At 26.8% G+C, this 16,482-nt stretch overlaps 1 protein-coding gene across 1 annotated transcript; it reads right to left on the reverse strand.

Moving 5' to 3' along the window:
* On the reverse strand, nt 1-16,367 carry LOC122712563 (RNA-binding protein fusilli-like). The gene is made up of 10 exons (XM_043932290.1): nt 15,720-16,367; nt 8,429-8,623; nt 8,024-8,252; nt 4,942-5,031; nt 3,060-3,114; nt 2,877-2,987; nt 2,117-2,387; nt 1,829-2,044; nt 1,510-1,737; nt 1-1,428 (listed from the first exon to the last, which is right to left on the reverse strand). Exons 1-10 carry the CDS (start codon nt 15,864-15,866, stop codon nt 556-558), a joined length of 2,415 nt encoding a protein of 804 aa, XP_043788225.1. The 5' UTR covers nt 15,867-16,367; the 3' UTR covers nt 1-555.
* Nucleotides 16,368-16,482: the final 115 nt, after the last annotated feature.

Consider the following 16,482-nt stretch of genomic DNA (forward strand, 5'->3'; position numbering starts at 1 on the left):
ACGTGACAGTCAAAAAACTTATGTTACATAAGAAAGTAACATAAAAAGAAAATCATTCTAAGTACTGTTGCACAATTAAGTATAAAATACCAACTCTGAAATGATTATATATGTAACGTATATATTCTCTAAGGAAAAAGATTTAAGAGAAAATGAGCTAATAAAAATAACAGTCACCGTATTAATGTACTGATACGAAAAAAAGTGGTTGCACAAAATATCATGCGGAATGTCGCTTGTAAATAATTATCATGAACAAAATTTACCATATATATTCGTAGAAGAATATAAATCATCCATTTTAACACACTTTCACACATTAATGATGCAATTAAAATAAGTTTGTCTATACGTCGTATAAAGAAATAAATGTCTCAAAATCACAACCTTCTGTTGCAACAGCTACGAGAAATGTATGAAGGAACGAATGATTATTGAACGTTTTTCAAAATCTACTTACAATGGCATAAAAAAATACATAGAAAAAAGATTCATTATAAAAGAAGACATATCGGCCACACAATGTACGATCATAATCAATATTTTAACAATATTTTAAATTTGAGGATAAAATTGAGCAGGATAAGGCAAGCCTGGTGCCGCAGCTGGAGCTTGCGCGTGAAATGCAGTCGCCGGTGTGTGCCATGTAGCACGTTTCGCGACGGTGCTTGATGTATCAGGTGGAAATGCAGTTTCCCAAGTTCTCTTTAGTCCCATTATGGCAGCCGGATTAATAGGGGCAGCCTGAACAATAGGTGTCAGAAGACTATGCGGTGCCGGTGCCCGTAAAATAGGAATTCGAGAGGGTACATTAAAGAGTAAGAAAGGTGTTGGCGCGGGTGGTTGAGCATGAAGCGCTGCAGCAGCCGCAGCGGCTGCAGCTGCTGCTGAAGGTGCCACGGCATAGGCAGGAATCTGATGCTGTGGATTCGGACCCGGTAGAGCAAGTGTTTTAGTCGTAGCTGATGAAGTAGGGGAAGCAGGAGTTGTAGATGTGGGAGGAGGATTTGAGGCTAGAGCCATTAACCAAAAGTCTTGATTTCGAATTGCCTGCGCTTGAGCCTGAGCTTGAGCTTGCGCTTGAGCCTGCGCTTGTGCTTGGGCTTGAGCCTGTACTAACGCGTGAATGTCCCAGAGGGGAGGTTGTGCCGTCGGTACCGGTACCGGTACCGGCGTCGGCGGAGGCGGATGTGTCAAAGTTGCGGGAGTTTGTGTGGTCAACGTACCGGGTGATAGTAGAGCCTTGGTTGATGGTGGAGTTACTGCACCTGTCAATACCAAATTCATATCGTCCCCGCTGCACTGAAATACTTCGATATACCGTTGCTTTTTGCCATATATCATATAACGATGATGTCGCTGCGATGCACATGCATATGCTGAACTTTCACTGTCCATTTGAATAAACGCTTCACCGGAAGGTTGACCCTGAATAAACAACAAACAAAATATATATTAATAATTTATATATAAATATGATTATGATATAGAAGAAATACATGTACGTACTTGAGCATTATAAACCATATGTACACCCTGATAAACAATATTCTTAGAATGTTCGCCCATGAACTCAAGAATGTGTTCAACGAGAGCTTCATATGGAAGACCACGCAATCTAACACAATCCTTACGCGTACCAGAAGTGATAATATGCTGTGGAACTATAGGAGGGAGCTGTGGAATAGGTGGTGTTGGAAGTACAACTTGTTTAGGATCTATTGCCCTATTTAAAACCTAATCAAAATTAATATGCATATATATAATATTTATTTTTAGTTTTTATTTAGTTCTTTTTTTTATTTTGTTACTCTCATTATTTACGTACTTGTTGAACTTCAGCAATCGTACTTCGAAAAAGTTCAATGTATCGACTTCCGATACAATCTCTGTGTTTACTTAAGGCTTTCATAGCATCTTCCTCTTTTGCAAAAAGAACGAATGCATCTCCAGTTGCCCTACCATCTGGCTTTTTCACAAATAAAACACCATCTTCTCCATCCAATACATGACAAGGCTTTTGCCCTGATAAAAAGAAGTCCAACTGAAAAATAATGTATAGTTAAAATGAGAATAAAAATCATGAAGAAATGTATAGAAAATTTTATATATATACCACTTGTTTAGCAATGCAATCATATGGTAAGCCTCTCATTCTAACAATAACTTGAGCTCCTCTAGATAAAAATGCATGAGCTTCACCACTAGTTCCACCAGCTACACCAACAAAATCCTCTCCAGATGCCTTATAGACTTCTATATATCTTCCACCCATATGATGTTTATGCCTTTTTAATGCCATGTCTCTATGTTCTTTGTTAACAAATCGTACTAATGCTTCCCCGTTACGTCTTCCCATAGGACTTAAACACAGAGCTACACCACCCCTGTGAAATAATGATATTTTGTAATACAAATCAATGTACTAATTAAAATTTTATAGATAATAATATAAGAAATAGTAAAAAATAAATAAAGAATAATGAAGATATAGATAAAATAAATATAGAAATTATATATATCGGAATTATAATTCTTGAAAATCATTAGAGAACTATATAAATAATTCACAAGATTCATGACCCAAGATAATACTTATCATTGCATAACCAAAAGATAAATATTAAAAAATATTTTAAATTGTTGTTCTAAAAATCTTATATATAAATTGTTATTCTTATAAATTTAATATATATAAAATAAACATTACAATTTGAGTAATATATATTCATCCATAAATCTATTTATAAATTGGATATAAATTTTTACCTTTTTTATACCATTCCAAGTGGCTTGTATACAAATACCACAGCAATTATTACAATGTATTGTATTAAATTTCAATCTTAAAATTAAAATTTATAAATTTCACTTACTTAGCAACATTTAAGCCACGAAAAAATTTTGCTATATCTTGATCAGATGATTGCCAAGGAAGACCTCTAGCTCTTACTACACAACCATTATCAACTTCTTCATCTTTTGAGCTATAAAAAAATATCATAAAATTAATAAAATAAATTTAATTAATAACAAATCAAAATTCAATGAGAACTTACCATATACCAGGTTCTAAAATAATATTAACTGTTTCAGGATTTTGGAAGATGTGACCTATAAAAAAAATAAGTAAAAACAATAAAATAATAAAATAATAAAATAAAATAATAAAAACAATAAAATAAAATATTGAAATGAATATTGAAATAAATGATTGATAACATTTTGATAAAATTTATAATAATAAAATACAAAAAGAACAAAATAGCGATTAACCTTAGTTAGTTATGCCATAATTGCAATGACTCACTTGGATCCAAAAAATAATTATCAATTATTAAAATATTATTCATTAAAATATTTGTTTAAAAAATATTATATTCGATGAAATTAAAATATAAATGTGATAAATTTCAATATTGTATGTAACAAAATGTTTTTAATATAAATCTTATTATAAACAAAAAAATTAATTCTCCCGCAAAAAAAATATAATCATTGTTTCAAAATTACCATTTAACACTCGCATTTTCTTTGTAATCATACACCGGCAGGTTTATCTCCGATTTCTCAAGTTTGAGCAAAATGCTTAGTTTTGATTTGCCTACTCAATGTAATATGTCAGCACATCTTTTAAAAACTTTTTATATTTCATGAATTGAAACTTTCCTTTCATCATCATTTTTAAAATTCTCTTTTATAAAAATATTTATATATCATATATGAAGAAAGAAAATTTTATTTGATATTTGCAAATGACACAATAGATATTCATGTATATAAAAATTTTGCAAAATTAAATACAACAAATATTAAATACTTATAAAATAAACGTGCATTCGTGTCTTAAAACAAATAATAACTCTTTGCTTATAAAATGCGCGCACGCACTTGTCATAGTTAGCACGTGATATGTAAGTACGAAATTGAAAATTAAAGTCAGTTTGAGTTGAGCACCATTGTGATAAGAAGTATATTATGACTGTCACTGCTCATAACGTTACATAGCTTGACCTGCACTCATAAACTATGAACACACATAAGAAACTAATATATAGATCTGAAATATATACAACACTATTCGTTCTATTCTTTTATTCTTTTTTTTTGTCTTCATGTTTTTTCTGTCGGCATTTTTTCATTTAAGCAAAGCAAGCATAACTAAGTAAAATTGGAAACTAAAGATGAATATTGTATATAGAAACTTATATTTATAATATGAATATCCAATAAAAAGTTAATATGTTTACGAATGAAAGAATTTTAAATTCATAATAATTTATACATTGCGAAATTACATTTAATTTAACATTTTGTTCTACTATTACGATAATTATAAATATATAAAAAATTTTTTTTTAAATTTCATTATTTTTTTTTTAAATTAAGATATCAAAAATGTTTTTTGTATTATATCTCATATCATAAAAGGAACTTTTAATTTTTTGAAAAATATTCTTGAATAATTCATTATTAATGATAAAAAAAATAGATTCAAAGATTTAGTCACAAACTAATTGAAATTCAGTTACATGGAGTTGAGAATAGAATGGCATTAATTTATAAATCTATATGTAGTTCTTAATTACAGTACAGTACAATCAAAAATCAATCAATCAAAAACGATTATGATTAAATATTCAAGTATGTTTACTGAGTGCGAGCAATACAAAATATATGTTTTTTGCTCGTACTTCAAGAAAGATAGAGATATCATATGTGAACCTTAATCTTTGTTAAGAAATAGACTACTTTTTTTTAATATGCTAAACTGACACATTAATTAAAAAAAGAGAAAAAATTTATATCATATATAATAATGGAAAAAATAAATATATTTTTTCTTTTTTTTATTTTCTTTTCTTTTCTTTTTTTCTTCATGTTTTTCACATTACACTCAAACTTGAAAAATGTATAAAAATTTACTAATCAACGACTTACCATCTTTTATCATTCTCTGTATTACACAGATCATATCTTGTATTTCTTTTACATGATAATCATTCTCAGTATCTAATGGTAGACCGAAATCTAATTTTCATCAGTCAAGGATAAATCATCAGTTTTAATTTAATAACATAAATTGTTTATCGATATTGATATCAAAATGAAGATTTCAATAATCGATTCTTTTATATAAGCATTAAAAATGTATTGAGATAAGTATTACTTATAATAGATATAATAGAGATAAGTATTATATACAAACATTATTAAACATACTATCATCAAAAAAATTATAAATTAATCATAAAATGATAATTAATTTCAATCTTTTTTGTTAAAATGATATAGATTAATTAAAATTATGATATACTGATAAAAATTACAGTATTATTTTTATAAAAATAAAATTTTTTTAAATCAGAATATCAATATAAATTTATAATATTTCACAAAGAATAGACATGACTATGCAAAAAACATGGGTAACTAAAATGTCGAGAAATCGAACGAACTTGTTACGCGCATAATTATCCACATATCTCAGTTGGTCGTCAGGCTGTTAGCAATATCTCTACGAGCATGACCTTTAAACTGTGTTTCTGCGCGTGATAAGACTGTGATGATTACTTCTTGGGACTTTCTTAAGTCATTCGATTGATATTGGCAGTACATTTTGATTTCATCTGTTTCTGTCGCTTTTCATCTCTCATTTGAAAAAATTGATATCAAATTCAAAGTACAAACAAAAAATATAAACAACCATAATTTTAATAAAATTTTTTAAAATAAAAAAATATTATTTTTAATTTATTTATCAAGGATTTATACGAAGATGAAATACCAGATAAATAAAAGATTAAGATGATCCAAATAATTATAAAATATTTCTGAATCATAAATTTATATAACCGTTATTTTTAATTGAAATATTTTAAGAAATTTTCAATTGGAATAGATAAAAACAAATCAAAAAAAAGTCGATTGATTGTGATATGACACTGACATCGATCGATATTTGTGTATATTGTATCTCGTTAGCCACAGGTGGTTCTGTTTTATTAACGACAGACACATCGACACACAACACGATCAGATAGTGTCGTGAAATGATTATAATACTATAGTCTTTACTCGTGTTTAATAGCGAGATTGGATTAGATTTATGATAGGTACTCATTTGTATTAAGAACGTTTTCTTTTTTGAATTAAATCTCATCTACAAATGTCTATAATTTTCATATAAATAGAAGAAATCAGAATAAAGAAAGAAGTTAATCTGATATACACTCAGATGCAAAAGTGAATTTTTAATTTTAATTCCAAATATAAAAAAAATATATAAAATATATTCTAAATGTATAATTGACTATTATATTATTCATACATATTCAAACAAATATAAAAATACAAGTGATATATCGAAAAATAATAGAAAATATTCTCTATACAATTTTTATAATTACAATTTTTATATTACCTTATAAAAAAAGAAATGCATGTTAAATTATAACTGCCATCAAATAAAAAATAAGTAATATATGTAAAATCAAATGATTTTCTACAAGTTTATAAACAAAACTATGCTTCAACGAATATTACATGCTAAGAATAAAAAACATACCTTAAGTTTAAATTTTAATTTATATTTTAGTAAATTATGCCTATTATCAAAAAAGTTTTCACTTTTACAATACACTTTTACAATACATAGATTGAAGCAATAAATATAATTATACACTTTCACATGTAATTTAAAAAAATCTATTTTGCGAAAATTAAACCAAGAGATATAGTTAAGAAATTGAATTATAATTTATTATAATCGTATACATATATGCTGACCGGTAGGAACGCAGTTAACACGATACGTATACACCCTCCACTCACTTGCGGACTGACTTTGCATCAGCGGTTAGTTCGTCGTCAAGTTCATCGAATATGTTGGATTCGACTTCTGTCGCGCCGCCTAACGGCTGCACGCTTTGGAATTCTCGTTTCGACCATAGTCGTCGCCTTAAGGCAATCATATGATATCGAAAACTAAATTTTCAACTTTGAACAACGAATTGTTCTCATGACGACCAATCGAGTTTAATAATTAACTATGAGTAAAATATCATCAAAATATTTATAACATTTAAATTTTAATATGGTATTATTTTTTTTTTCGTTTTTTTTTTTGAGTGCTTTTTTAAATATCCAAAAATTAAAATATTTCATGTCAACTTCGAAAGAGGGAGTAACTTGATATCCTATATCTGTTTATGCAAGGCACGCTGAGAAGTATACGTATACAAGTAAACATATACTATTAAATGATTATAGTAAATATATAATATGCTTTGCCTAAATTTATCATTTGAAATATCTTGAAATTCGAAATTCGATTTGTAAACTTAAATTTTTCAAGTTGTTTAAAGTCCCTTGTGAATACTTTATTTAATTTTCAAGTTTTGAAAACATTTTATTGATATCAACATAATTTTGTTTCTCTTTCTTTTTTCTCAGTTTTTATAAAATATAGGCAAAATATTAACATGAATATCATCATGATAACAAATATAATCAATTCAAATATAATCAATTGTTTAACATATTTAAATATGCATGTGACATTTAAAGTATAATGACAAATATGAAATATTCTCAAGAATAGATCAAAATTAAACAGAATATTACTTTACTGTATTAATAGAAATTTTATTTATATAAATTTTACTGATTTTGAACAATTAAAAATTACATGATATTGAAATTGTTTTCAAAATGGTTATTGTATACAAAGAAATAAAGTACAACGTTTCATTTAAAAAAGTTTATTAAATTATTTAATAAACTCTTTCTAATAAAATAAAATATTATTATATATATTATTATCATATATAAGTGAAAAATAATATATATAATAATCATAAAATATATAATTTTATACAAATTATTTTTAATTATTTTAATTTTATACAATTTTTTAAGAAAATATTTTTATGAAATTCAAGACTTCAGATAAAGATAAGCAAAACATTCTATATAAAAATGATATAAAAATCAATATTTAATAAAATTTAAAAAAGGATACATTCCAACATTTCTTGTATTCCAAATGTTGAAAGTTCTCCATGGGTTGAATAACAGGCAACAAATTCCTTTCGAAGATCATGAAAGAGAGTATAATGTTCTGGCACGTCGATGTCTTTGTTACATGCCTCTGGATGCAAGCATTGTCTCATCGGCGCCTGTCCGTCTACGACGAAACGTGGTGCGGAACCGGATGTCACGCACGACATGGAAGACCACCATGCTTCAAACTTTTATTAAAAATGAATTTTTTTTTTTAATATTTCATATATTTGTAAAAATATATATATTTTTTCATTTTTTTTGTCATTTATTAATATAGACAAAAAATAAACTTATATCTTTTTATTTATATAATATAATTATTTAAAATCATGTAGAGCTTTTCAATAAAAGAGTTTTTCACCTGTTGAATGGCTTGCTCTAAAGGAATTCCGTGTTCTCGAACTGTCCTCTCAGTTAACGCTGGAGCATGCGCCAATGCTGCTTCACTGATGACTCCGCTACTTCCGGCAACTGCCGGATTGTCGCTACCGGTTCCAGGTGTACAACTTTCGTCCATTACCATCGGTCGTACAATATATTGTTGCCTTCCCAGCACCTATGAAAATTGTGTTCGCAAATAATCAGTATCTATAATATATTTTCACTTATTCGTTCTTCATTAAAAATCTTTGAAAAAAATATGAATTATTTAGTTTTAAATATTTATGTAACATACTAAAATATTGAATAAAAAATTCAATGATATCTATATATATTTTTATATAATATTTAAATTTAAAGTATTAACAATATTTATTATGCTATTCAATGAAAATCATATGATTTATCAATAATAAAGTTTAATAATTCTGATATTCAATAGACTCCTGTTACTATGCAATGTGTCATGCATTACCTACTTATTAGCCGAACAGGTTGCATGTATAAAGGGGTAGGTCAATGAAACTAATAACAAAAATTTCTTATCAAATATTTATTTAATATTTTTATTTTTATAATCTAAAATACTTTATTAAATTACGATTTTCAATATATTCAATATATTCAATATAATCATAACTTAATAAATTATATTATAGCAATAAACTGTATTATTTTTTTCATTTTTTTTTTTTTAAATATAGTCATGAACTCTAAATTATTTTCATATTAAACATATAAAGATTATCTTTTATCTGAATGTTTATCAAGTAAGTATTCATAGAAAATAAAGATTATAAAAAATATATTTATACCTCAAAAAATTTTTTCGAAAGATTAATTTAATACTTAACAAGAATTAATATATATATATTTGTTATAATAAGAATTAATGTATATATATATATATATTATAACAAGAATTAATATACATATTTTTTATCATATATTTTATCATATCATATTATCATATTATTTCATTCAGTAAATTATTATTAAAAAAGTTATTAGTATTAAAAAAAATTACATATCATTTATATTATATATATATATATATTATATACATATTATATACATATCACTTTATATTATGTTTTGTAACGATTTTTTCAATAATATTGTATAAACAATTGAATTTCATTAATAAATATATCTTTAATTAATTATTATACAAATATTTATATATATTATTATACTGGATATTTCAATTAATTTACAATTAAATTAAAATAAAAATAGAAATTTTTTTTTAAGCAAATAAATTCTTCAACTACTTATATTAAAATCTCATTATATCTTAAAACATAGTAAATTATCTGAATTTAAAAATGGCACGCAGCTTCATAATTATACTGTAAATCATTAATAAATCATTAATATTAGAAATATGAAATAATTATTTATAACATATAAAAGAATATGAACGATGAAACAAATACTGGAAAGAAAGGAAAAAGTAATATAAAAATAATGATCATCAATATATTATTAATTCTATTCAACAATCATTGCGGCTGAAACTTTTACTATATTTCAAATACGGATAGAAAGTATCAACCGGTTAGAAATGAAAACTTCTTCATCAGAATAAATGTGAATACTGAACCCGATTTCTCAATTCGATTGAGGGAACATTGAAAAATTTATTCATGAGTATTTTTAAGAAATAAGAGAAATGATTTACCAATAGATTATTAGATTATTAGATTATTAGATTAGATTTATCAATAGAATATTTTTAAATATGAAAGTGAAAAATAAGTAAGAAAATATATTTGAAAATTAAATAATTATTAACATTTAAGATGTTTTCCTTATTGCTAAAAAATATATATATTTTTTTAAATTTTTAATTGGTATAAATATTTAAATATATTTTTTTTTGAATATTTATAAAATGTATCACAAATTTATAGCGTTTCATTTATTAGATTTTATTCTATGTATTTAAATATATGTTCACAAATGTCACATGGTAGTCATATATCGACAGAGTAGAAAGACGTAAAAAAGAAATAAAGTACAAGAAACTTAATAGGCAGGTTCTTTGATGTGAGGTTAACGGATCAAGGTAGTTCGGTAACGAGTAAGCCATCGTCTTGGATTATCTTCGTCGATAAAACCTCGTATACGACGTAGATGAACTAATATTCTATTACGTAAATGCTAATTATATTAATTACTAATTATTCAACTTTATAAATCATCATTTTGAATAAATATTAAAAATATCATAATGCAATGAAATATCGTGATGAACAGAAGTATTTCCTATTTAAACTTAAAATTTTTCTATGATAACAATTAATTAATTTTTGTTAAAAAATGTAAAACGGTTGTGTCTTTCAAAAATCATAATAGAGATTGTAATAAAATTTTATTTAATAACTTAAAACAAAAAATATGAAAAATCACAAATTTTTATTACGTTGTAATTCTACTTTATTAAAAATTATATTTTTAATATCATATTCTTTTAAAAAAATTTAATAATATTATATTTTATAAATGACATCTACACCATATGTACAATTATATTTTACTTGCAAAAATTTATAATCTTCACAATTTAATTTCACAATAATACTGCTATATATATATATATATATATATAATATTTAAAATTATATATATATATATATAAAATTTTTGACATTTACATATCTATAATCCATAAGAATATTCATATTGCATAATTATTGAATATAAATATACAAATATTTTTTTGCTTATTTATATAATAGATATTTTTCCAGTAATTTATATAGTAGAATGTACAAATGCATATGGAGCTTTGATAACGGAATTCTACACCTGCAAATCGAGATTAAAGAAATAATGATAACGTTCTATGATTAGAATTTGTTCTCAAAGAAGACTTACAAATATTCGAATCTTTCAAGACAAATTGTCACTTATATCATATATACGAAATAGGTTGAGAAGATAATTTTTTAAAGATTTTTTTCATCAAACATTTTTGATATAATCTTTGATAAAGTGTTTTTAATTTCAGATTTGTTTAATCCTTCGAATCCATACAAAAATTGATATTGGATATGAAATGATATGCAACGAAGTTTGAAATATAATTATTATTAAATTATTATTAGAAATTAGTATTATTATTAGAAATTTTCATTAATTAATCGATTTTTTTATTAGATATTATTATAAGATAACAATCAGGTAACAATCATGCTTGGTTGAATAATCTTATGATAAAAAGAATTAAAATATGATGAAAATAGGCAATCGCATATTAAAGCGTCATAACCCTGAATATCTGTCGTGGCAACAAAGTAAAGCGTGAAGCATGATTCGAAGCAAACTCATAAATTGCAAATCTAACAAGTCAGAGCGCAAATGCGAGACGGTCAACGAGCAAAAGAACGATATTTGCTGGAAGGGAAAGGAGCGGGGGGTCAAAAGTCGCGAGTTGCGTTGTTCACAGAAACTATCTTGTCCTCGTTGAGGATAACAATGAAGTAAAGGAAACACCAAATTCCTTCATTGAAGGTCTTCAATTTTCTGTATATGTACAGCAGAAGAAATATATCCTGTAAACAATATTAATGACTACTTTATAAACTGTTATTTATAATTTAAAATAATCAAGAAATTCCAATTTCCAAAAAGTATCTAAATCTTTTGATCCGATCAAAATAATGGAGAAAAAAAAATCTTTTTAACGCCATTCTCGAATTCTCTCTCGAACTAGAGAGAATTTCTATCGAATAAATAATCTAAAGAGTAAATAATAGTAACCTATTAAGATATAAATTTTTTACAAAAAGAATATTGTCACTATCTACAAAACGGTTATCTTCCATACTTATATTTAGATATTGTAAGTAACATACTTTTGTGCCTCAAAGTTTCAATCATATAGAATAATCGGGATAATTATTTCTATCGTCGAGTGACGGACAATAAAGGAAAGGATTTCAACGTCCTTCGAGCTCTTCTCGAATCTTTTTCCCACAGAATACATTATATCTTAGCGGTATTTACAAGACTAAAACCCGACGACATCAACACAAAGAAAGAGAGAAACTATGGAGGGAAGAGAAAAAGCTTTCAGAATGGTGAACCGGAATGGACGCAAATAATAGACTGTACGTGTAATATCTAAAGTTCAGAAAATCAAAGAAAATAAAAAAAGAAGCGGTTCTTGGTGTATGCAGAATCGAATAAATATTAAAAATGAGTTAACGCAATCAAAATCATATTATGATTTTACATGACGTAGAAAGAAATAATGTAAAATTAATAATAATGAAATAAAGATACATGTTTTATTTAAAAGAAACCATTTGAAACGTTGAATAAGGAAATACACAGCAAAGGTTAAGCCTATAAATCAACGTCGCTCATTATAGTTCGACTTGACGATCGACTTTAAACGCCGGAAACGAATTACAATAGGTGAGTTGTGCAAGCATTCTTTAAACGAATTACGATTGCGATCAAATTAGAATTAGACAATACTTAAAACGAAAGTTAGGAATCTTTTCTAACCGTTAAAATAATTTTAAACATTTTAATTGCCGTTTTAATTAAAAAAAAAAAAATAGAAATAACTATATTAAGTTTTATTAATAAAATTCGTTTCATACTATGAATAATTTTGTGATATGTAAAATTATGATAAAAATATGATTATATATATTTTGCTTTTAAAAACTTTTTTTAAATAGACAACGTTTAAAAGGATCAATTCCTTAGAATTACAGGAATTATACTTCGAGATTTTTGTTTGCTCAAGTAAAACCATACGATGCTTGTGTTTTTGTGTTTCAACCTTAGCGAGTACAATCTTTCTTTCCTGATTTAAGTCAATATCCTTTCTTTTCACACGGTGAGAGATATTTCATGGATCTTGGCAAAATAAATCAAGGAGAGAATAGAGAAGTTATTGCACTCATAATATATGAAAGGAAAGCGAGAGGTAATCTGGCGTTTGCTAACGATAAAAAATTCAAAGATACAGAGAGATGTATTTACTTACATATGTAATATTTATCAAGATATTCAATCTACTTTTGAATAGATTTGAATCTCTAAAAGGCTGTATATCTCATACTTTGCAATCTCTATTATTTCTATCAGAGCAAAAAGCAAAGTTTTCATAATCCTATGTTACTAGAAACTAGAAACTTTCGATTTTCCTATTGTATACAAATTTTTCGATACTTTTCTGATATTTAATTTATCTAGTTACAAGAAATCAAATTATTTAAGATAATATAGATATAAACATATTGATTAAATTGATTACCTTTTACTTATATTAAATATTAATTAATTTTAATTCCTATAATTCAAATTTTAAAATATACAAAATTTTGCTAAATCTTTTTCGCTGTTGTAATTTACAAAACCACTTTCCAATTTATAAAACAAAAAATTTTTTTTTAATGTATATATAAAACGTTAATATATATTTAATAAACGTATTAATATATATTTAACGACTAGTAGTATCGCATTTTGATAATATTATTGAATGCGCAGAATTGATAATTAATCGACAATACCATTAATATTTTATTTAGGGATGTATATTAAAAATACATTGGACATCTAAATGATATTAAAGATAAAATATTTTAAATACCGAACAATTCGGATCGTACAACGATTTATTGATAGGTAATATCGGATAGTTATAATAACAATAATAATATTTATAAATGTGTGTATATACGTAGATACTATATTTACTACTTGTAGGTAGATATATCAATTGTTGGATTTGCATGAAAACTTAGCAAAACGAAAGGGCCATTGTCCTCGATGGTTTCGATTGGAGATAGTCAGGTATGTAACTTGAGGGAAAAAGGAAACGATCGTCCAGCTGGAACTCGGGTGCACTCGTGCAAGGCGATTCACAACAAAGAATAAAGAATACTAAACGCACCTGTTGCAGCCTTATTCCTCAAATTCATTGCTGAGAAAATTTTATTTTATAAATTTTGTCACAATCAAATCGAAACTCGAAAGTTCATCGAAATAAATATAATAATTCACTAGACGCATAATGTAAACTATATAAAACAAAATTTACTTTCCTTCAAATGTTTCTTAGAAAAATTATTTCATTTACTTTATATAATGATCGGTTTATAAAAGTTTCTCAATATTTTACGAAAGAATGTGATTAAAATGAAAATGAACCGAATATTACTTAACTTTGAATATTAATGAAAACTATTAATGAAAACTTGATATGATAAAAATCCAATTTCAATCGATCAAGTTTAATGCAAAAAACGTTGAATATTAATGATAATATTTAACATAATTGTGAATTCTAATCAATATTCTTGCCTATAATCTACATTAATAAAAAAAATATCATCATCTTAATCATAAGCTGATTTTATTGATCATTATTTTATAACATTTATAATTAATTTGAAAATAAAATGATTTTAAAATGATTTTTTCAATTATATTTACAAATTATACAATTAGTATGTTTTTTACTTTCACTTATGTAGTTTTCTTATGTACTTTTGAATTGTAACAATCATGAGAAAAATATTAATGATAATAAAAATTTATGTTTTATATAATATTAAAAAACAATAAATCTAAATAATTAATATCAAACATCGATTAAAAATTATGTTTCAATAAGAAATATAGTTTCACTATCATAATATAAGAGAATTAATAAGAAACGGAATCCATGGCGCCAGATAATCTCGATGGCAAAGCTGGAGGTAATGGACGACCTTTCGAGGGCGCGACGCTCCGCCCCCACCGGATAATTCGAGAAACAATGGCAGCCGGAGACATGCAGAGGCACGGCGGCACGGTTTCAGTGCAAACACGAAGATTGACAGCGGTAAAGAAATTTTTGTGAAAATTAAATGATACATTGATAATTTTTGATATCACGGTTTCGATAAAATAATTAATTAATCATTCATTGATAATTATCTTCGAGTTGAAAACAGAAATGCGAAGGAAAACACTATTAATTATATTTCAGATCACTCGAAAAATTTGAACGTTTTTTTAAAACAAGATATTTTTCAATTAGTTAATATAACATATGTGAATCATATTGCATAAATATCATAAATCATACAAAAAATTGTAATTATTTTATATTGCTCATAAAAATTATATGCAGAAAATGAATGACACAAATCGGTAAATCATTTAATATTTTATATTCTTGAATTAATTCAACTTTTCTTTTTTCATTCCTATCTTTTTTTTTCTTTTTCAATAATTATTCTACATATGTAACATACCTTATTCTGTAGTACGTCGATAAGCACATAAACCAATAGTGTGATTTCCTCTTCATCAGAACCGAGAGCATTACCCTGGAGACCGGCCGTCGCCACGTAAAGGGCAACCAGGTGAGTCGGTCCCCTCGTAGCGCCCATAGTCTGCATCGTGCCAGGGTTTACCTTTCGTTTCCGTCGCGATCCGTTCCGTTCTCGGATACTACTCACTTCTAGGTCAATGTACACCTGAACCCTATTATCAAAGTAGCACACCGTACGGACACGGATCGTAACCGTGTCCTGGACGAGGCTGAAAAATTAATTCCAGGCCTCTTGTTATGCTCTTTTCCCACCTGATAAAACCTTTACACGTTTCACTAAAGTTAAACACGTTCACAGATTCTTGGTATCCTTTTTCGATGACATCGTTGTTTTATTTATTGTTTGAGGTTAAGGATCGACAACCGTGATCGCGAGCCGATGGATGATATCACGATATGCAACGCGCCACGTTTACGCAGGTATCGCGTAATAATAACTTGATTAATTCGGCCCCCCAATAAACGTGAATAAAAATTTGTTTCTGCGGTTCTTTCACCGTGAACGAACCGCCGCGTCGCGAAAGCAAGGTTTCGTGCAACACTGGCGAACCCCAACCGTTGCGCGCACACGTCGTCGTTGCCTCACCTGGCGACTGCGCATCGAACCCGTCGCTCGTTGGCTAGAGAGACCCTCTTGCTCATTCCCGTGCGCTTCGTTTCCCGCACGGTGAACTCAGTACATG

This window comes from Apis laboriosa, unplaced genomic scaffold (genome assembly GCF_014066325.1).
Source record: "Apis laboriosa isolate Shangri-la unplaced genomic scaffold, ASM1406632v1 scaffold202_cov151, whole genome shotgun sequence".
In the NCBI taxonomy this organism is placed as follows: Eukaryota; Metazoa; Arthropoda; class Insecta; order Hymenoptera; family Apidae; genus Apis; species Apis laboriosa.

What these genes read in the sequence shown, in the direction of transcription:
- LOC122712563 (XM_043932290.1), bottom strand. Translation starts at nt 15,866, where the DNA reads ATGCAGACTATGGGCGCTACGAGGGGACCGACTCACCTGGTTGCCCTT. An exon ending in ACAGAGAATGATAAAAGATG is followed by an intron (nt 3,115 to 4,941) that starts GTAAGTCGTTGA and finishes TTTTTTTTATAG; the next exon opens with GTCACATCTTCCAAAATCCT. An exon ending in CGATTGCTGAAGTTCAACAA is followed by an intron (nt 1,738 to 1,828) that starts GTACGTAAATAA and finishes AATTTTGATTAG; the next exon opens with GTTTTAAATAGGGCAATAGA.